Raw genomic sequence first — 23,701 nt, forward strand, 5'->3', positions numbered from 1 at the left:
TATTTTAGGTCACTGCTGAGCTTAGATTTTAACATGTACTGTTTAACCATGAAATTTAAATGTAATAGGGTAAACCCAGTGCATTTAACATAATGCTGCACTTTAGAAAATGGTCGTCGTCTTCTTCCTCCGCTTATCCGGGTCCGGGTCGCGGGGGCAGCATCCCAACTAGGGAGCTCCAGACCGTCTCCCCGGCCACTTCTACCAGCTCCTCCGGCAGGACCCCAAGGCGTTCCCGGACCAGATTGGAGATGTAACCTCTCCAATGTGTCCTGGGTCGACCTGGGGGCCTCCTGCCGGCAGGACATGCCCAAAACACCTCCCCAGGGAGTGACTTCGTCAGTAAACACAATAACAAGCAGGAGAAAACTACAACATGGTTTGTGTTTTATGTTCTGTCCGTTTTATAATCGCCAATACGGACCTGAAAAACAAAGGAGACCGCTAGCTAGGTGATAACTTCTCACGGGGCGCACAGTTAGTAACCATTTTTAAAAGTAAAGCAACCGGAAGGCAGTACGTTCTTTATTCTGAAAATCTCAGGAGCTTCTCTCCATTTCCGCGTCCGATTTCCTGTCTTTTCTTCCCCAAAAATGTCGAACTTGACCCGTTTCAGAGGCGTCGCGTGTAGAAAATAGAACCGGCGCGTAAAGGCCGCGACATGCTGCTCCTGAGACGCGGCCGACTCGCGCTGCTGACGGCTCCGGTGGAAAAGGTTCTGTTGACCACGGCGGTTCCTATCAGCAGCTATGACGTGCTGCTGACGACTCCTGTGGAAAGCCGGGGTAAGGTTGAGCCCGGCCACCCTACGGAGGAAACTCATTTTGGCCGCTTGTATCCGCAATCTCGTTCTTTCGGTCATTACCCAAAGCTCATGACCATAGGTGAGGATTGGGACGTAGATCGACCGGTAAATCGAGAGCCTGGCTTTCTGGCTCAGCTCCCTCTTCCACACGACAGATCGGCTCAGCGTCCGCATCACTGCAGACGCTGAACCAATCCGCCTGTCGATCTCCTGATCCCTCCTACCCTCACTCGTGAACAAGACCCCGAGATACTTAAACTCCTCCTCTTGAGGTAGGACCTCTCCCCTGACCCGGAGTTGGCAAGCCACCCTTTTAGAAAAGCCACACTTTAGAAAATGGGTTGAAATATAAAATGTTGGTGGAGCTGGGTTCCGACTATCGGCTTGTGGAGCTCTCGGGAGACCTCTGTTTTTCACCTGGTTCTCCCCTCAACGGCAGCTCGGCACACCTCTGTCTGATCACGGCTTCTGTCTGCTGCGCGGGCTGCCGGCATGTGGAGCTCTGGGATGGAAACCTTTCCACCCGGTTCTCCCCAGCGGCAGCTCTGCACATCTCAGATCGCAGCGGCGCTTGACTGCTGTGCGGCTGCCGGCTTGTGGAGCTCTCGGAGATCTCTGTGTTCCACCCGGCTTTACCCAACGGTCAGCCCGGTGTATCTCTGACTCAGAAGCTCTGGTGTTGTGCACAGTTAACTCCGGTTGTAGCTAGGTTGCTACCTCCGTTAGCTTAGCTCCCACCTCCGCGTTAGCTTTGGGTTAGCTTCAGGTTAGCTTGTAGCTAGTTCGACTGGGTGTCGTCAGTTGATCCCAGCCTTACAGCCCCACCTTCAGCTCCACCTCTCTTCCCTTTTGTGGAATTGTCTGGGGTTGACGGAACCTGTGACACGGTCAAAATGGCGGTGGTGGCCACCTCCCATTTGTCCTCAAAAACTGTTATTGGAGTCTATGGAAACCCATTGTCCAATATTTATATGTTGATGGTGTCTACGGAACGATTAGACACTCATTTATATAGTTTATCAACAAAAAAGTAGATTTGGGGGCAACTTGCTCTTTAAGGAAGGCCCCTACCCTTGTTGGGGTTCTGCAGAAACCCTGTAATCTACTGCTGATGAGAATCTGGGTTAGGGTTAGGGTCATGGGGGAGTTTCCAAAATGTCCTGAAAAATCCACAAGAGTTTCTTTCTGCTTTTTTATAGGTTTCACCCTTATAAAAACCATAGAAACATCTACAACATACAGTATAGCACCCCTGGAGGGGGCACCCCCCTGGAGGAGTGCCCTTAAACACTTAAAACTATTATCAGACATATGTTATGATGAATCATTTTGTATTTTCTACCAATTGTTGTGACGTTATTAATATCATGGACTAGAGCTGCACGATATTAACGTTATGAGCATTGATATTGCAAAGTGTGCAGCAGTTATATTGTGGGTCCCCCTGCAGCCTCAGGCTGGACCTGTTCTAACCGAATGTAAGAGGTACCTGATGTGCAGCGATTCACCATTTAAGATCATTGAGATTGATTTCTGAATGTCATTAGCTATTTGACGCATCAACAGCACGCTGCACCGCGATTTGTTCAAGCTGCACATGGGAAAACAGGTTTGACCTGTTGGCCAATAGCATAGGAGGTAAATCTTCACCTGTAGGACCAGGTTAGGCGTCCAACAAAAGTTTGCAGCTAAAATGAGATGCTGTAATGGAGGTTAGGATCAAAACTTTGTAAGAGCGAAATGCAAGACGATGTTGAATGTTTTCAGGGATTTTTGATGTTGTCAAAGTAAGAATAGAATAAAATAGAATAGACTTTATTGATCCCACAGAGGAGAAATTCACTTGCTACAGCAGCACAGACGCTTACAATAAATAAACTAAAAATAAGGTTACAGGTAAACACACAAAGGCAGGAAGCTGTTATTGTAACCTTCAAACACTAAAAACAGCCAATGAAAGTCGCGTTCAGAACTATGCAGCATAAGGAACACTGACATACTAATGTACATCTGGAGGCTAACTATTTTATTGGAGGACAATAATTGGACCCTTAGTCTATCTACACCTATTAACGTGAGGCTGAGGCCTTTCCACGGAGCTAGCTTCCCGCGCTAGCTCTGACGTGTTTCTGATGCTCATTAATCATTCAGGATTTTAAGCATTTAATTCCACGTAAACAGAAGAGTTAAAAAAATTCAACCCCTCTGAGTTGTCATGAAAGTAAACTAGGTCTATTAAACCTAAAATGGTTTTTGAGCCAGGCTGTTAACTTGTTTCTTTAAAGGGTTGCATGGTGGCGCAGTTGTTAGCACTGTTGCCTCGCAGCACGAAGGTCGCAGGTTCGAAACTCGGCTGCGGCCTTTCTGCGTGGAGTTGCGTGTTCTCCCCATGCATGCGTGGGTTTCCTCCGGGTACTCCGGTTTCCCCCACAGATCACAGCATGCCCTATAGGTTATAAATTGTACGTCGCTTTGGATAAAAGCGTCTGCTAAATAAATAAACATAAAGATGAAGTCCATCCTGACTAGACGTGACCTGCACACAGGGATCCATGCATTTGTGATCTCTCGATTGGATGGTGCAAATTCCCTTTTTTATGGAGCCACATCTTCCTCGGTTGTGCGCCTACAGCTGATGCAGAACGCAGCGGCCCGCCTTTTGACGGACACCAGACAGAGGGAGCACATTACTCCTGTTCTGGACCAGCTGCACTGGCTCCTGGTGCGCTACCGCATCCAGTTTAAAATTTTACTTCTTGTTTTTAGGTCACTCTATATCTATGCGCCTCTGTACTTGACTCAGCTGGTTCAGATTTACGTACCTGGTCGAGTTCTTTGATCAGCAGACCGCCGCCTGTTACAGGTCCCAAGTGATCAGGTGAGGGCGCGAGGAGAACGAGCGTTGGCAATCTGTACACCTCGTCTCTGGACCCCCCTCCCCCCCTCTGTGATTTTAAATCATGCCTGAGGGCTTTTATTCCTTAGCTTTTACTTCAGCGTAGCTGGCATTTTACAATGTTTTTGTTTTATTTTTATTGTTTTTATAGTAGTTACTGTACTACTTTTTATTACTTCTTCCCGTGTGTAGATTTTTATGTGATTTTACTGTACAGCGCTTTGGTCGGCCTCAGCCGTGTAGAAATGTGCTTTATAAATAAAATGGAATGGAATGTTTATTTCTGCTGTGAAATTGCCTTTTTTAACATGGGAGTCTATAACTCCGTTTTGGTTCCAGCCCCTAGTGGATGAGGGTGGAACTGCAGTTTTTGCCACTTCCTTGTTGTCGTCATAAAATTGAGACCAAAATGGCCCCTTGGTGGAAACACAGTATTTGTGTCACCACAGATTCATGGCAATCATGTCTGATGATGATAGACGATGCTGATATCCCACCCCGGTGGCAGTAACGAGCTGAGGGTGTTAACAGACCACACACTACAGCTGTGGTGACCAGAAGCGTGTGTGAGATTAGTAGTTCAGTCACACTGGGGTTAAAATTCAGTGAATAACCAACTGAGCGGTAACACCCCCGGTCATCACCAGCCACTCCCCCGGCTGCAGCTCGGTGTCAGGGTTAACTGCTGTCTGTGTTAACCGCTCATGTCATATCTCCATTAACCTCCATTGTGGTTCTGGGGGCGGCCCAGTCCTTGTTTAAGTCTCCCTGGGTGGCAGTCAGTGCTCCAACATTAGCCCCCCATTACAGCTCCCCTGGCTGCCGTTGCCCCGTGTAGGGCAGCCACTGATCTTGCATCAGTGAAAACCGAATGTCTTTGCTGCTGAGTTATGGCCTGCACTCAGGTGGGCCGTGTACACGGCGGGTAGTTGATATTCGCTCTGTTGTTCTCTTGTTTGCAGCAGTGCAGTAGCTCCCGACGTGTAAAGCATGGGTTGTTTTGTGCACGGCGTGCGTTTGGGGTAACCCTCTCTTTTCTCCGTAATGGGAGGCATGAACTCTCGCTCTAAACCCATTTCCAGCCCATCTGAAATACGGCAGCAAATTACCTCCAGCAGCGCCCTGCACACCAGCCCCAATCCACCCCAAATAGAAGTGACAGGACAGCGCAATTTATCGCCATAACCCCTGTACCCCCCAGCACCAGCACCCAGCAGCCCCCACACACGGCAGCCCTGCATGTACAGCCGCCCACAGAGCGACTCCTGGATGCTCTCTGTGTGTGTGTGTGTGTGTGTGTGTGTGTGTGTGTGTGTGTGTGTGTGTGTGTGTGTGTGTGGTCTCTACACTCCACTGTAGGGGCCAACCTCGCTGCTCTGGCCCCCTGCCCTGCCTATTATCTCATTGATTTCCTCCTCTCCTCTTTTCAATTCTCTCCATTTCCACACTGCCGTCCTTTCCATTAGAGGAGCAATTTAACAGAGTGCTGTGACATGGGAGGAAGAGGAGGGGGTGACTACAGGATGGGAAACATAAAGTGAAGAGGGGAGATGTAGAGGAAGAGTCTGGGGGCTGAAAGAGGTGTTGAATTAAAAGAGGGATGAGTAGATGATATTCCGACTCTGAAGGGGAAAAAAACCATTCTCAGTTTTACACAAACCGAATTACCTTAAATCTGACAAAAGCCTCTGACTTCAAGTCTGCCCTCTTCCCTTTTCCCATGTTTCTCTCAGGAGCTTCCTTCAGAGCCGGCTCCGAGCCCCCGACGACAGACACCCACCGTCGTCCCAGCGCTGGGCGGGAAGTGGGATGTGCTGGATCCGAGGCTCCCTGTACCGAGTGTCTGCTAATAAACTGTCCCGCACCAGGACGGCGAACATGTCGATCAACCGAACAGGTCAGTGCGTCCCACGCTTACAGAAAAGTGGTGGAAGTTTGGTCCCATCAGGTTCCAGATGGGCCCTAATCACTGGTTCTGGGGGCAAATCCAGGACAGCCCAAGTGTTTTAGAAGAACACAGCTACATGTGTGTGAAGCGCAGAGCCGACCCAGACCTGGACAATATGTTACGCCTCCCAATCAGAAAGTCGCTGCTAGATAACGAGTTGTTAAAGGGGTGGAGCTGTCGATACCTGCAGCAGATAATCTGTGTTCTAGAAGGTAAATAACCACAGAGGGAGGTATCGATTCTCACCAATTAAACGCTTTCTGAGTGAAAAAGAGGAAATCAAACCACAGCAACACCTTGTTGCAGTTGGTTGAACAACTACAACTGTAGGTCTGAACATAAAGCTTTTGTTTCAAGTGAATCTGAGTAAACACATCTATAACCTACCTGCTGTGTCAGGCTGGCGTTGAGCTCCCTTCGTTAAATCACTAAAGATGGGCCGCTGTGGCTTTTTCTGATGACGATATTGCCGCCATTTTCACGGGCAAAATCTAGATGTTTTCCACCGTATTTACATGTAATTCAATTCAATTCAATTCAAAAATACTTTATTAATCCCAGAGGATTGCTGTAGTAGCTCAGAATAATAATAATAATCAAGTCATCAAAGAGGTGTTGTATATTACAATGGCTGTTGGCAGGAAGGATCTCCAGTAGCGGTCAGTGTTGCAGCCAAACTGAAAAAGCCTCTGACTGAAGACACTCTTCTGTTGTCGGACAGTCTTGTGAAGAGAATGCTCAGGGTTGTCCATAATGTTCGTGATTCTCTGGAGAATCCTTCTTTGCATTATCTCCTCCAGCGGTTCCACAGTCGTCCCCAGAACAGAACCATCCTTTTTTATTAGGCTGTTGAGCCTTTTCAGGTCCCTGCTTCTGATGCTGCTACCCCAACAGACGATGGCTGAAGAGATCACACTCTCAACAACAGACTTGTAGAAGATCTGCAGCATCTTGCTACAGACATTGAAGGACCTAAGCGTCCTCAAGAAGTGCAGTCTGCTGTGTCCCTTCTTGTAAACGGCTTGGCTGTTCTTTCTCCAGTCCAGTCTGTTGTCCAGGTGAACTCCAAGGTATTTGTATTCCTCAACCACCTCCACTTCTTCTCCCATGATGGAAACAGTGTTCGACTCCACCCTGTTTCTTCTGAAGTCTAAAATCATCTCCTTTGTTTTGTTCACGTTCAAGGTCAGATGATTGTTTCCACACCATGCCACAAAGCGCTCCACCAGCTCTGTACTCAGTTTCCTGTCCATCTCTGATACACCCGACAACTGCAGAGTCATCTGAGTATTTCTGTAGATGACAGGTCTCTGATTTGTAATGGAAGTCTGAGGTGTACATGGTGAAAAGGAATGGTGAGAGTACAGTCCCCTGTGGTGCTCCAATGTTACTGATCGCCTGGTTTGATGTGCAGTTCTTCAGCCTCACAAACTGTGGTCTTTTTATCAGGTAGTCTTTAATCCAGGCGATAGTTGAGGCCCCCACCTGTGTCTTTTGGAGTTTCTGGCAAACTACATTTGGCTGGTTTGTGTTAAATGCACTGGAGAAATCAAAGAACATGACCCTCACAGTGCTGCCTGCTTTGTCCAGATGACAGTGGGTTGGTTGAAGCAGCTGGATGATGGCATCTTCAACTCCAACTCCATGGCGATAAGCAAACAGCAGCGGGTCCTGATATGTCCTAGTTTGCTTATTCAGGTGGACCAACAGGAATCTCTCCAGGAACTTCATGATGTGGGATGTAAGGGCAACCGGTCTGTAGTCGTCATTGACTGATGGGCGAGTTTTCTTTGGAACTGGAACAAGGCAGGATGTCTTCCACAGGACTGGAACCTTCTCCTGGGCCAGGCTGAGGTTGAAGAGGTGCTGCAGAATCCCACAGAGCTGCTCTGCACAGGTCTTCAGTACCCTGGGGCTGACACCATCTGGACCTGCAGCCTTGTTCCTGTTCAGTCTCTCCAGCTGCCTCTTCACTTGACTTCTAGAGACAGATAGGTGGGAGGTGGAGGTAAATGGGGCAGCAGCGTCTCCTGACTTGGTTGAAGACAGATTTATAGAACCAGAAGAGCCCATGACTGGGTTAGAGGACAAAAGAGCTGGCTTGTGACAGGAAAATGTTGGATCAGAGGAGGATGGGATGTCTGATTGGCTGGGGACAGGCGAGGAGGATGCTGGGTTTGTTCCTGAACTGAACCTATTGAAGAACTTGTTCAGTTCATTGGCTGTGTCCAGGTTGCCATCTGTGCAATCCTTCCTCTGCTTGAAGCCTGTGATCTTCTTCATCCCTGACCAGACATCTCGGATATTGTTCCTCTGTAGTTTGTTATCCAGCTTCTTCCTGTATGCCTCCTTGCTGTCTCTGATCTTGATCTTCAGTTGCTTCTGTATACTCCTCAATAATTCCCTGTCTACCTCCTTGAAGGCTCCTTTTTTGTCATTAACAGATTCTTCAGTTCACTGGTGATCCAGGGTTTGTTATTAGCGAAGCATCTCACTGTTCTGGTGGGTATGATGTTGTCCACACAGAAGTTTATATAATTAGTGACACATCCAGTCATGGCATTGATGTCCTCTTCATATCCTTGGCAGAGAGTCATCCAATCTGTGGTATCAAAACAACTCTGCAGGGCTTCTTCAGCATCCTGTGACCATTTTCTCACAGTTCTTCTTGTCACAGGTTGCCTCTGAACAAGTGGTTTTTATTCTGAGCAGAGAAAAACAAGATTGAGATCTGATTGTCCCAGAGGAGGTCTTGTTTTGGACATGTATGCATTCTTTACATTTGCATAACACAAATCCAATGTCTTGTTTTCTCTGGTGGGGCAGCTGACAAACTGTTGAAATGTGAAATGTTGGTAGTGTAGCAGAGAGCGAGGCATGCTTGACATCACCAGATTTAGCCACAAAAGCATTGGGGTGCTGGGTTTGTAGCTTAGTGACAACGGAACTGATGGCATCACATGCATTTTCAGCAATGGCTGGTGGTATAAACGGTAGCCAAGACAACACTGGTGAACTCTCTTGGCAAATAATATGGGTGACAACTTACTGCCAAGAGTTCAACATCTGGGCTGCAGAGGTGATGTTTAACTGAAACATGACCTGGATGGCACCATCTGTTGTTGACAAGCACTGCCACTCCACCTCCTTTTCTTTTCCCGCTCCTCTTCAGATCTCTGTCTGCTAGTACAGTCAGGAATCCTGGCAGAGAGGTGCTGGAATTGGGGATATGGTCCTGCAGCCACGTCTCAGTAAAACACATAACACTGCACTGCCGAAACTCTGGCTGAGTCCTTGAAAGGGCTTGGAGTTCCTCCATCTTGTTGGCCTGTGATCTCACATTGCCCATTATGATCGATGGAAGAGATGGTTTGAATTTCCTCTTTCTCTGTCTCCGTTTTGCTCCCGCTCTGCACCCACGCTTCTTGCGTTTTAGCTCATTTGGGATTTGTGGCTTCAGTTGAGGTATTATTTCAGCCTTTCCCATGTTAATCAGCTGCTCCCGATTGATGCTTACGCATCATAACAAATGCTCAAAAAGTGAAAAAATTGCAGTAAAAATCCTCCAAGCTTCACAGCACCAGAAACAGAAAAGTAAAATGTCCAAAAAAATACAGGTTTTCTTGAGAAACTAGAAGAAAAAATGTCCAAGAAAAGGCAAAACTTACATATAGTCAACAGAGCTACTCCAACATGCAGCCACCCAGAGCAGCGCAGTTCCATAATGTCACTAAGACCAGTGAATGTGCAACATTTCTGTAAGAGGAGTAGGGACGGCGCTTGCAAAGGAGTGTATGGGTGTTTCTCAATGTCAAGGCGCCTGGTCTTGCGAGGCGATGTCTTGCGAGGCAAGGCTCCTTGCTTACAAGGACAGTATCCTTCCTTGGTCAAAGAAAACGGTTAAATGGAACAGACTTGCATCACGTGACCACGGCTTCCACGGCGGTCACGTAACGCCACGTGACACGGAGATAACATTATATTTTATATGTATTTGTTTCAATATAAATATATAACGAGACTTTTACTTTTTAAATTGTGTTTATGTATATTAGATTAAAAACATAAGTGAGTTACTACCCGCTAGCCACCGAAGCTGCAACTACTAAGCTACTAACCAACCGTAGATAACTTCTTTGGATCCAAATAAAACATTTTAAATTAGCTGACTTACTTTTAGGGCTGCTCGATTATGGCAAAAATTATAATCACGGTTATTGTGACTGAAAGTGAGATCTCTATTATTTAAGACGATTTTTCAATTAATGTTGATTTTATTTGGTTTTATTCTGTCATAAAATTGCTCAGGGCACAACCAGGACAAAAATAAATAAGAACAAGATGATCACTAAAATAACTCCTGATTCCCAGTATAAAAAGACCAATATACTTATAGCTCATAGTTTATGACCCATGGGCTATAGACCTTGGTTTAACTCATTTAAGTCTAACCAGTACAGACCCAAATACCAATATCTTGCAAATGCTGACAGCAAGAATTATACAGTGGCATTTATAACAAATAAACGCAAATAAATTGATGTTCACAAAATGTTGCATATGTATTTAGTCGTGTCAAGGTACTGTAGGAGAGTGCACTAGCACTGTGTCCTCAGAGAGATTAGATATTATTTATCAGCATGAGGAACTTATTTCTATCTATTTCTACCTTATTTATAAACTATTTATTTACAGGTCCATCAGTTAATGTAATAATTGTCCCAACCACAGCTGCACCCCCCACCCCCCAACCCAGTCTCACAGCAATCAGGGGCAAGCTGCACGTGTGTTTAGGGCGCCGCACGCGCACATTTAGCTGTTTTTTGCGGCTCAGGAGCCCGCAGGTACGGTGTGTGTCGCTCACTCTGGTTAATCCAACATGGAGCCGGCTCTGAGAGCCGTTTCTGTAGCGACCGACACATCACTACATCATTCCCTTTCCTAATGTCCTGAAGAACAGTCTGGACCGCAGGGGGAGTGTTTAGCTAACCTGCAGGAAATGTCAGCGACAGTTATACAGAAAGTAGCTAAGGGTTACCAGAGATGTTTCTGAGGTGTTCACTAGGTACTTTTAAGCTTTAAAAAGTCAAGAAGGGGCCTGAAAAGTTGTTAGAAATAACGTCAAAGTCGCTAAGTTGGCAACACTGTGGGAGGAGCTCTTCATTAGCAACTCAGGGTAGCGCAAGTGGGAGGAGAAAATAATCAGCTTGTTTTGTTTTTATAATCGTTCAAAACTCAGTTCGTAATTGGGATTAAAATTCGATTAATTGCGCAGCCCTACTTACTTTTAAACTTGAAAATGGTCCCCGAAGTAGCTGCCGGCTTCTGATCCGCCGTCCTTTAGAAAATACCACGGTGTATTGTGGGTAATTTTTGACCAAGGCTAGGCTACAAGACACCTCCCATGTATCCTCGCTCAGCTAGCTAAACGGCTAACAAACGAAGAACACACGCCTCGGTAGAACATGAACATTGGAACACGTCTTGGTGGCTCCTGATGACGTATCTCCTAGGCAACCGAGGCGGGGCCAAGACATCAAGGCAAGGTTCCTTGATATTGAGAAACACCCTATGTCTCCTAACCGGTAGGTTGTGGGATCAAGTCCCAATCAGTTTGTCACAGCTGTTGTGTCTTTGAGCAAGACACTTGACCCGCCTCGCCTTCTGGTGGTGGTCGGAGGGACTGGTGGCGTCGGTGTACGGCAGCATTGCTTCCGACCATTGCTCCCATACACTAAGGCAGCTGTAGCTATATTGTAGCTCACCATCACCAGCGTGTGAATGTGTGTCGGTGAATAAATGACTGTGCGCTTTGGGGGGCTGTAGAACCCTAGAATGTGCTATACAAATACTGGTCATTTATTTATTTATTTTACCATTTTTATGGTATTAGTATGATGTCACACTGTTAATTTGCATTCATGGCCTCACCCATCTTGGCACGTGCCCACCCACAGGAGAGAGAGCGGAGATTGTCTGGGTGATGGTGACTTTGCTACATGGTTGAATGCGTTGTGTTAGCCAATCAGAAGCGAGGTGTGTGCATATCAATAATAATAATGAGTAATCCTGCAGTTTTCAGCCCACCTGCAAACTTCTGCATCTCAGAACTGAGCATCGTAGCCTTTTTTGGTAATGACCCGTAAGGCGCTGATTTACTCTAGAGAGTTAACCACACCTTTATATATACCAAACAGGTGAGTAAAAGGAAATGTCAACAATGTTTTAGAGAATGTATTTGGCAGGTAAAAATGCATTAAAGTCAAATAAAATCAACTTTAGTATATAAATATAAAAATCAAACGTCCATCCATCCATTTTCATCCTCTTATCCGGAGTCGGGTCGCGGGGGCAGCAGCCTAAGGCGAGAGGCCCAGACTTCCCTCTCCCCAGCCACTTGGGCCAGCTCCTCCGGGGGAATCCCAGGGTGTTCCCTGGCCAGGTGAGAGACATAGTCCCTCCACCGTGTCCTGGGTCTTCCTTTAGGTCTCCTCCCGGTTGGACGTGCCCAGAAAACCTCACCAGGGAGGCATCCAGGAGGCAACCTGACCAGATGCCCAAAAATCAAATACATGAAAGATAAATAGAAATGGTGCTGAAAACACAAAAGCAACATCTAAAGTGCATTTAGTCTTTTTAGCATTTTATTAATAGTTATGAAACCTTTTAGCAGCAGCATCTTAGCAACAAACCCCTCACTTCTGAGACTTCCTGCCTGGATATCCGCGGATGTGTCTGACTGTAAATCAGCTGAAATGAAGACGTTAGTTGATGCCGATATGCATCACACATCACGCTACACAAGAAATGGTAAATATTGGTCCGATGTGTCGGCTGAATCCTACTTATTCCAACTCTGGACACATTTCAGTTGCTGTTACAGCCCGTTAGAGTTTGGGGCCTAACGCTGTTTTCACCGGCGGGCTCCAGTCTGAGCCAATACAGTGGTGTTTATTCATGTTTGTGGCTGCAGCTCCATCCAGCGCAGGCTGGATTTGCCATCTGAAATAATAAAGTTGTCATCTGTCAGAGTGGCGAGGGGGAGGTCCTGGAGAAGTAGATGGTGCAGATTAAAGCCCGGATCTGCCTCCACCTCCTTCTCTTTTACACGTTCCAGTGCAACTAAACCTTCAGGTGAAATTGAAGAGCTGTGTTCTGGTAAACCCGTGACCGGCATCTCAACACACTCCTTCACCATGTTTCTGCATCCTCCAGAAATGCGCCTCGGGTTACTTTCCAGTGGGAGTTGTGATTTCACATCTTGAGATGGAGCAAGGGCCCCGAGAGCCGTAAAAGTTCCAAATTTAGAGGTTTGATTAAGATTCTCTGCTCAAGCCTCTTAGCCTGTTTCTCCACCCTTCTAATAACACCCACCAGCCCTCACTCACACCTGTCCGGTGTTTCAGCGTGGACCAGATCCGTGTTTATTATGTGCTCAGACTCCGAATTAGACGTCACGATTCACCTTGGCACCCAAGTCCCAAACCACCGCATTATAAATAACCTGTTGCATATCAAGATCTTATTGCATCTGTCTGTACACACACACACACACACACACACACACGCAAGCATGCATGTGCGTGCGCACACACACACACATGCACACACACACACACGCAAACACACACCAAACCTCTAAAACCAAGTTTAAGGGTGCTTAGCGTTGTGTGGACCAGTAAAATGTCCACACAGCACAGGTAAAAGTAAACATTTGTCCACTTAAACATATAAAGACAAGTACACAAGTTTTTTTCTACCTAATGCATGTAAAGTGATTTAGTTTCAACTATAATAAGAAGAGGAGATTGAAGTTATTTTTGACATTTTTAAACACACACAAGCATCTTAATCATCATGCTGAACTTTGTACTTGTAATATTAACCTAACATTTCACAGCATAGATAAGTTTGGAGGAGTTTATTCACCTGCACTAATGTGTCAAGTTGTAAATTACTAATCATGCTGATTTTTCAGACTTCAGTTCATCAGTTCAATAAACAAACAAATATAAAATATGATATTTATTGTTGAATACTATTATCCAGAGCAGAGGTTCGCAACCCGCAGCTCCAGGGCCACTTTGGTTCTCAATATTTTTAGTCCATTTATAAGAAGAGTGTGGTTTTAAAGTAGATGATGAAGTTGTCCTGAATAAAATAAAAGCATCTCACTTGTTGCCTTCTTCAGGGAGGTCCTCCAGCCCACAAACGTCTCCAGCTTTGAGTCGTCACATTGCCAGGTAACACCGCTTTTTATTCACTTTATCTCACATAACGTCCTAATTCTGCTCATATAATCTCCTAAAGTTTTTATTATTATTATTATTACTACTATTAATAGTATTATTATCATCATTATCATTGCCATTATTATTGTCATTGTCATTATTATTATTATTATCATTATTATCATTATTATCATCATTATCATCATTCTTATTATTATTATTATTGTTATTATTATTATCATTATTATCATTATTATTATTATTATCATCATTATTATTATCATTATTAGTATTAGCATTATTATTATTATTATTATTATCATAATCATCAGTTATGTATGTAGGTCATCCTGGTTCTGTTTAAATCACAGTAGCTTCATGAAATCAAATCCAGCCAAGATGTTTGCATTTGATCCTCCCCCCCCCACCCCCCACCCCCCCACCCCCAGTATTAAGTGCCTTTCATCGCCTCGGCTAAGGACTGTAAAAGTAATCCTTTAAAATTAGTATATGGTGAACACCTTTACCCAGAAACACACATGTGGGTCAGAGCTGAAGCCGACTCTGTCCTGCAGAGATTCTCTTCTCTAGTTGCCTCCTACTGGTCATTTATTGTGGATATCGGTGGTTTGTCTGCAGCCGTGCCGTGCAGCGGAGCATTGCCATCATCAGGCATGCTCGCCAGAAGAAGCAGCAGAAGCAGTACTGCATGTATTACAACCGCTTTGGCAAATGTAACCGTGGCACAAGCTGTCCCTTCGTACACGACCCGGACAAAGTGGCCGTCTGCACCAGGTAGCACACAAAATACAGTCATCCGAACCACAAAGGAAGAACAGCATCAGTAGCAATGTGTGTCTACATATGAAGCTGAATAAAACCCATTAAAGTATCAAATATAAAAAAGACTTAAACAATTTGAGCTGAAAGGAGGCTCGATCATATAAATCCTCCAGATTGATTCTTACTTTTGTTTCCGTTTGATAATTAGCCTTTATAAAAATAAGTGAAGCTTTATTTGAAACTTTGTCCTAGTCTGTCTCAAAACCTACATTTTGTGTGAAAAACGTTCCTGCAGGACTTGAATCTTTTAGAGGCAGAACCCAGACCTGCAGAAGGGGTGTGAAAGCAGCAGCAGGCATTCATGATGAATCATTTTCTGGTTTCTCTGAAATCGTAGCAAGATCTGGAGGGTGTGTGTGTGTGTGTTTCTTTCTTTCTGGGCTGAAATATCAGAACATGTTTTTGGGTTTCTTCTTCTTCAGGTTTCTGAGGGGAACGTGCAGACAGGCCGATGGCACCTGCCCATTCTCCCATAAGGTTGCCAAGGAGAAGGTAAGGTATACGCTGATGGACATCTTAGTGTTTTATGGGTTTTCATGGCAAAGGCCAGGCTTTGGTGCGCCTGGAAGGTATAAGATGACACACCATTGGATACGGACGTCGTGGATCGTGTTTGGGATCTTGGCACGACTCCTGTTACCGCGGAGAAGACGGAGTGAGGGAGACTGGAGCTGATGGTTAATTAAAGCGTTTTTGGGAAGAAAAACCAAGGCAGGTTGTCTGTGAACGCCCTCCATCACAACCATGTTCCAGTGTCTACAGCAGGATGTTGGGGGGGGGGTCAAAGGTTATGTCTAAACTATGAGTCCATCATTCTAACGAGACAAAGGTTATGTACAAGTAAATGTCTAAGATGGCTGCTAATCATCTCAGGAGTGGACCTGCTGGAGATACACCCCGAGGTCAGAGGTCAACGCTCAGAGAAACAACCAAAACATGGCTTCCAGGTTTTTCGTACATAGGCGGCTGAAACATAGGCATACATACACGGCTGAAATCCCACCGCCACGCCTGCAAGATCCAAAGTTTTTTTTTTTTTTGTTTTTTGTTTTTGGCGCCGTTTCCCAAAGAAGCAGCGGGAACTACTATGTTGTCTCTTGTGATCACAGCCGGCGGCAGCAAGGAGGAGCAGGCAGGCCAAGGTGAAGTTACAGCATAAGTTACTGAGTTTAAAATTAGAAAGGTAGCAGTGGATATAATGCTTTGTGGTTTACATGTTTCAGTAGCATTAAGATAAACGAGTGTTGACGATCTTGACAGGGTTTCCTCCCCCCACCAGGCTAAGCATCACTTATTCATGTAAAATGAATAAAACTTTAACAGCATCTTATACTGTATTACGGCGTGAGCGCAACAGCAACAACTTAAGATCAATGTGTGAGCAGCCTGAGAGGTCGGGTGTTTTCATCTGAACCCTTAAAACCTCCAGCAGGCTACGCTGCACTATTGACGTGTTAGCGTGTGGCGCTAACAACCTAGCGACGTGACATGTCTCGGAGAAAGCGTAAAAACACGTTGGATGCTTCTTCTGAAGCGGGAAAATAACGCTTCTTCTTAAGCAGAGCACGATGTCGCCTCGGCTCGTTCGCGGCCGAGCCGGTACCGGGCTGAGCTCCATAACTGACCCAGCACAGCCACTGGGTCGTTGGAGCTGCCCCGTGACTGCCTGATGGAAAACCAGCGGGTTTCATCAGACTCGTAGTTTCTTGTTTTTGCTGGGCACCCCGTGTATTTCACCGCTCCCTCCTGCAGTCTTCCCATATTAACATTTAAAATTATTCTGTAAATTCGTGTATCAATAGAAAAAATCTCTGCGTCTGCCAGCTGCAGTAAATGTAGTCTCCAAATAATAAATAAGAGGTGCATTCATCTGTGGATCTCCTTTGATCTGCATTAGTGATATTCTCAGCACCAGAACTGTGCCACAGCCGGAAAAATTCCTAGGGGAAACACTGGCTTCCATCTCGTCTACTGGCCTCAGTTAGTAGACTTAAGGTGAAAGTTCACAGCAGAAGACTTAGAAAAAGACTGAGCGGCGAGTTTTGCACGTTTGCTGAAGAACACCTCTTCTCTGAGGGATTCTGTGGTGATGCGTCCACCAGGAGTAGTGGATACCGGAGTAGTGGGTTCTAATGTGGGACCGTCTGGAGTTTGGACCAAAGTGGGTCATTAAACAGGACTAGGATCCAAACACAACAGCAGAGCTACGGGACCATCAGGTTCAGAGAACAAGGAGTGGTTTTCTGCTGAAGGAGGTTCTGTTGGCTAAGAGTTTGCATGTTTTAAGACGCTGGTCTTACAAGTGACCAGGACTGAGAAGAACGGATCCGTGTAGAAACTCAGATCATTTAGCCTCATCAGAAGGGAATCCTAGTCTGGACACACAGGCGTAGAACAGGTGCCCATCTGCCTCACCCTGCTCACACACACTCCCACAATGCACCTGTGTTCGCTGTCACCCCACTGCCTGTTGGTGCTGAGAGCCCAGCTGTCCGTTTGCATCCTCCAAACCTCTGGCCCCACCCTCCGAGGATGCATCCTCTCTTGTTTCATGTAGGGCCCTTAAGGTGTGTGTGTGTGGTGGTGGTGGTGGTGGTGGTGGGGGGGGGGGGGGGGGGGGGGGTTATACAAGTGTAGTTATGCAAGCCCAGACCCTGAGTCCTGCCCTCTTTCTGGACTGCCACAAATACTTTGAAACCAAATACACACAGGTCTCACACACACACACACACACACACTCGCCCACAACCATCCACTCTGGCCCTGGTCTGCACACACATCCAGAGCACATAAACACATCATGAGAGCTGGACGAGCTGCAGCCTGGATAAATATTTCTGTAGCAGTTAATTAGAACAGATCCCATCTCAGGGAGGGGGAGGAGCCTATTCCACGTCTGCCCCCCCCCCCCCCCCCCCCCACACACACACACACACACACACACACCATCTTTCCTCACCCTGCTCCCTCAGAGGTATATTTAGAGTGGCCTCCAGCAGGCTCAGCCCTCCGTGTCAAACAGTACATCTCTACATGCGTGCACACACACACACACACACACACACACTTTCCCGCTGCTCCTGTCAGCTGCAATTAAGGTAATTTAGCTGCTCAGTGTGACAGATCGCTGGGCTCGTGGGACTCATCCGCACAGAACCGGACGTTGGTCTCGTTTCAGAACAACATGTATGTTTACAGAGTGGTGTAATCTCATCCTCATAAAGCACCTTTTAACTGATGGCTGCCGCCCACCTCTCTGAGTCAAACACTTTAGTGTCAGAAGATGCTCACCGTCGTCCTCTCGCCTTTGGTTCAGATGGCTCACCTGTGATTTCCTGTGTGTCTTGCAGATGCCGGTGTGTTTGTACTTCCTGAAGGGAATCTGTAACAATAGCGAGTGTCCCTACAGCCACGTTTACGTCTCTCACAAAGCGGAAGTGTGTCGGGACTTTGTCAGAGGCTACTGTCCAGAGGGAGAGAAGGTAACACACACCAGAGGTGTTTGTTTGTTTTGAAGCTGAACAGGATCTGGGATCTGAAGATGACTTTGGAGGTCTCTGAACCAGTGTGTGTGTTCACAATGAGCTAGTGGTGATCGTTCATGCCATACAAATGATCTGCTGGGATCTGTTGACATTCGGGGTGTGTACACATTTCACTTCCGGCTATTTTTGGTAAATGATGAAAGGTCTGCATTTGAGCAGCACTTTATTCTTGCATTATCCAAGTCCTACAAAGCACATTAACTCATTCACTGCCAATGACGACTAAAGTCATCATTTGCATTATTTTACTGTTTGGGCGTCAGACGAGCCCCCGCACCGTGAGAACAAACATGTCAGCTCCAAAGCCGATCTTCATCTGCGTACGTCACACGTCACGTGATCAGGAAGCAGAACATCCATGTGTTAGGAGATCGTTTTGGGCCGCTCCTGTAAAAAAAGTGAGGCACGAACCGGAAAAGCTTCTGCCGATCACAGTTCAACAACGGATTATGAAAGAACGGATAACGCTCGAAACGCGCAGATTCTTCCTGATGTAAGAGGTGAGTCTCCGCTTTGTTTTGGTTGTTTTGGTGTCGACATCATCCTAGCGTGCAACGTTCTGTCACTCTTAAAAAACAGTCAAAACGGTGAGAAACGCTGGCAGCGAATGGCTTTAGCGATCAGGAAACGGCTGGCAGTGAATGAGTTAAACTACAGTCAGCCATTCACCCACTCACACATCCATGTGCATGTTGTGGAGTGTGTTTGGTAAAGTTTCTGTGGCAGCCATCTTGAATATGGCTGACTCCAAAGGTTCATTAGCAGGGCTGCCAACATTTGCGATATTTCAGTGGGGGACTGTTGGCTTTGGGGTGTGTGGGGGTGAGGTGGGGGTGTTGGGGGACTATTGCTTTCTTTGCGTGGGAGATTGGAGGTGTGGCTTGAGAGCGTGAACAGTCAGATGTGTGTGTCACGGTCATTGCAGGAGAGTTGGCAGCTCTGCATTAGTTGCAAACGAAAATCCAATCATTTCCTTCACAAAATATTTTTCTAAAACTTTTGAAAACTTCACCAAGTGACACAAAAACGGACTTTACTTTAACGTCCCACAATTTCCATTGTGGGAAAAGATCCAACTTATGAAAGCTGAGGAGTCGACCTTTACTTTAGCCAAGTCAGTTTGTCCATAAAGCACATTTAAGGCATCCAGAGTTGATCAGTGATGCCATCCATTCATCCGTCTTCAGCCGCTTATCCAGGGTTGGGTCATGGGGCAGCAACCTAAGCCGAAACGCTGAGACTTCCCTCTCCCCAGCTTCTTGGACCAGCTCCTCCGGGGGAATCCCAAGGTGTTCCCTGGCCAGCCGAGAGACATAGTCCCTCCAGCATGTCCTGGGTCTTCCCTTGGGTCTCCTCCCAGCTGGATGTGCCCGGAAAACCTCACCAGGGAGGCATCCAGCAGATATCCTGACCAGATGCCCGGGCCACCTCAACTGGCTCCTCTCGATGTGGAGGAGCAGCGGGTCTACTCCGAGCCCCTCCCAAATGACAGAGCTTCTCATCCTCTAAGGAAGAGCCCAGACACCCTGCGGAGAAAACTAATTTCGGCCACTTGTATCCGCGATCTCGTTCTTTCTGTCACTACCCAAAGCTCGTGACCATAGGTGAGGGTAGGAACGTAGATCGACTGGTAAATCGAGAGCTTTGCCTTCCGGCTCCGATCTCTCTTCACGACAACAGACCAGTACAAAGCCCTGATCACTGCAGATGCAGCACCAGTCCGCCTATCGACCTCACGCTCTGTCTTTCCCTCACTCGTGAACAAAACTCCAAGATACTTCACTCCTCCTCTTGAGACTGGACCTCATCCCTGACCCGGACAAGGTATTCTACCCTTTTCTGACCCAAGACCATGGCCTCGGATTTAGAGGAGCTGATTCTCATCCCAGCTGCTTCACACTCTGCTGCGAAACGCTCCAGCAAAAGCCGGAGATCACGTTCTGATGAAGCCAACAGGACCACATCATCTGCAAAAGCAGAGACCTGATCCTCAGGCCACCAAAACGGATGGCCTTCACCACCTTGGCTGCTCCTAGAAATCCTGTCCATAAAGGTTATGAACAGAATTGGTGATTAAGGGCAGTCTTGGTGGAGTCCAATTCTCACCAGAAACTAGCTCGACATACTGCTGGCAATGCAGACCAAGCTCTGACACCGGTCATACAGGGACCTAACAGCCCGTATCAGAGGGCCTGGTACCCCATACTCCTGGAGTACCCCCCACAGGTCCCCTCGAGGGACGTGGTCGAACGCCTTGTAGACTGGTTGGGCGAACTCCCACGCACCCTCCAGGATCCTCCTAAGGGTATAGAGCTGGTCCAGTGTTCCACGGCCAGGACAAAACCACATTGTTCTTCCTGAATCTGAGGTTCGACAATCCGACGGACCCTTCTCTCCAGAACCCCTGAATAGACCTTACCAGGGAGGCTCAGAAGTGTGATCCCCCTGTAGTTGGAACACACCCTGCGGTCCCCCTTTTTAAATAGCCAATCCAGTGGGACTGTCCCCGATGTCCACATGATACTGCAAAGTTACGTCCACCCCCAGGGCCTTGCCACTGAAGGCTTATTCATTCTTCTCCGCCTGCGTCAGTGCTGAGACACGCAACGCCATTACCCGTCCTTGCGTAGGGCTCCGGCAGGCACGCAAGTACGTATGGAGTCGAGCCCACTTTTTTAAACATCCGTCTCGTTCGTTGTGATTGATCAGGATGCCGCTGTTGTTTACAGCGCCGCCATTGCGCCCTCAAAAGCATAAAGAGAGCCGAGGATAACTAGCGGCAGACACGGCGAAGCTTGAAGAATACCTCGCGAAAAAACTCTAAAAATATGAACGTTTAATTCCCGTGACTGGAGGAGTGAAAAGATACGCAGCAAGCGTTTTATTTGTGGACGGAAATGACCGGAAACGTGGGTTTAGAGGTGGGGCACGCATGAAGAGGTGGAGGAGAATGAGAGACAAATATGTTTGTGTTAAAAAGTCTCTTATATACAAAAAACACAATATAAACACACTATCTTGGACCGATACATGACAGGATACCACAGAACAGCGCTACGCCCTCTGCTGTCCTGCCGGGGAATTGCTTTGCAACACTCTCCAGGAGACGGAGAAGCATGAGAGCAAAATGCTTCTGTCAATCCGTGCGTGTCTGTCCCTTGCGGAGCTGACGGAGAAGCATGAACCAGGCTTCAGAAGTTTTTCGACCACCTCTGTGACCTCTGCCCCAGAGATTGGAGAGTCCTATTCAAAGTCCTCAGACTCTGCTTCCTCAGTGGACGACGTGCCAATGGGAGTATTGAGGTATTCAAAGTATTCCACCCACCGTTCCACAACGTCCCAAGTAGAGGTCAGCAGCACATCGTCACCACTGTAAACAGAGTTGGTAGTGTGTTGCTTTCCCCTCCTGAGACACCGGATGATTGACCAGAATCTCCTCGAAGCCATGCAGAAGTCTTGCTCCATGGTCTAACTGAACTCCTCCCATGCCCAGGTTTTTCCTCCACAACCACCTGAGCTGCATTCAGCTTGGACTGCTGGTACCCATCAGCTGCTTCTGGAGTTCCACAAGCCAAAAAGACTCGATAGGACTCTTTCTTCAGCTTGACAGCAAACCTAACCACTGGTGTCCACCAGCGGGTTTAGGGGTTGCCACCACGCCATAGCCTGGGCTGCCAGACTCTTCTGTTTAATTCTGCACAGAGAAAGGTTCTGGGAACTCTCCTATTCAAATAACCCCACCCCCTTAGACTTCTAACCATTCCAATCAGCGCTGAGTAGCGTACGCCACACACCACAACGCCGAGTTTGTCATAAACATGGCCACTGAAGCGGAGTTTGCTGCAGCTCTTTCCTCTGTTCTAAACTTGAATGTCTTTAAAACCACCAGTAGAAGTGCTAAAATCCTTTCTTGGCACCATTGCCAGACGCCATTTTTTACTAAAGCTGAAAAACCACAGTGTTGCATGGTACAGTCGGCATTTCCGCCTTTTTTCTGATTGGTTATTTTTGAGCTGCCTAGTCCCGCCTCTCATGTGCCTCTCTGTCTGTGAGTAACCAGACTCTTTCTCTGTGCAGAATTAAACAGAGGATGAGTCTGGCAGGCCAGGCTAGCACCGACAACCCTGCAACCACAGCTTCGGTCAGCCACCTCAACAATAGAAGCACGGAACATGGCCCACTCAGACTTAATTCCCCCGCTTCCCTCGGGACGTGTTCAAAATTCTGTCAGAGGTGGGAATTGAAGCTCCTTCTGACAGAAGACTTCGCCAGACATGCCTTGCATGCCCTCACGATGTGTTTGGGCCTGCCAGGTCTGACCGGCTTCCTCCCCCACCATCGACGCCAACTTACCACCAGGTAGTGTTCAGCTGACAGCTCCGCCCTCTCTTCACCCAAATGTCCAAGACATGAGGCCGCAGATCAGATGAAATGATGACAAAGTCAATCATCGAACTGCGGCCTAAGGTATCCTGGTGCCAAGAGCACATATGGACACCTTTATGCTTGAACATGGTGTTCGCTATGGATAATCTATTACGTGCACAGAAATCCAATAACAAAACACTGCTCCGATTCAGATCAAGGGGGCCATTCCTCCCAACTACACCTCTCTAGGTCTCACTGCCCACATGCACGTTAAAGTCCTCCAGCAGAACGAGGGAATCACTGGAAGGACCGCTCTCCAACACCCCCTCCAAGCACTCCAAAAATTATGATCAAAGTGATGCACGCAACATAAAGCGGTTACGGATAGCGTAGAGTTAACTTTACAAGAAGATAAAAACATGAAGCAGTTAAAATAGCTGAGAAACAGTACTTACAGAATGTTTCAAAAGAAAAAGATTAAAAAAGGTAAAAACAAACATGTTTTTGAGTTTGAGCTGAAGAGACACAAAAAAGCAGAGATTGTTCTCGAACGAAAACATTCACTGGATATTTTATCACAGTAAAAAAGAAAACGACTCCAGATACAAATGTGGACTAAATAGTTGGTAGCCTTTAGTCAATGAAAGAAAAACCCACAATGATCACAGAAATAACAAATCTGACAAAAGTCAAATTCAATTAAATAAATCAGACATTGTTTTTCAACCAGGCTTCAACAGAGTTATTAAAAACAATAACCTCATGGACCAGGCCTGGACAAAAATGATGGTACGGCTAACTTAATATTTTGTTGCACAATCATTTGAGGCGATTGCTGCAATCAAACGATTCCTGTATTTCTCGTTTTACATGATTATATTTTATTACTGGCTTTGCATGTTTTATATGATTATTAGGGCTGGGGCTTGATTAAAAAATGTTACCTAATTAATTAGAGGCTTTGTAATTAATTAATCTAAATTAATCGCATTTTAATCATTCAGGAAAATGTGCTCTCAAAGCAAAATTTTAATAAAAATTATGAGACAGAGTATCAAACATTAG

General features: G+C 46.5%; 1 protein-coding gene across 2 annotated transcripts in view; it reads left to right on the top strand.

The window, feature by feature from the left end:
- Nucleotides 1-23,701, top strand: part of zc3h3 (zinc finger CCCH-type containing 3) — a 95,655-nt gene that overhangs the window by 60,734 nt on the left and 11,220 nt on the right. For both annotated transcript variants that reach the window (XM_070554349.1, XM_070554350.1), the window contains exons 5-9: nucleotides 5,435-5,598; nucleotides 13,841-13,892; nucleotides 14,520-14,675; nucleotides 15,146-15,215; nucleotides 18,074-18,205. In XM_070554349.1, the coding sequence (XP_070410450.1) occupies nucleotides 5,435-5,598; nucleotides 13,841-13,892; nucleotides 14,520-14,675; nucleotides 15,146-15,215; nucleotides 18,074-18,205 (574 nt within the window). The remainder of the gene's footprint in view (nucleotides 1-5,434; nucleotides 5,599-13,840; nucleotides 13,893-14,519; nucleotides 14,676-15,145; nucleotides 15,216-18,073; nucleotides 18,206-23,701) is intronic.

This window comes from Nothobranchius furzeri, chromosome 8, assembly GCF_043380555.1.
Source record: "Nothobranchius furzeri strain GRZ-AD chromosome 8, NfurGRZ-RIMD1, whole genome shotgun sequence".
Lineage (NCBI taxonomy): Eukaryota > Metazoa > Chordata > Actinopteri > Cyprinodontiformes > Nothobranchiidae > Nothobranchius > Nothobranchius furzeri.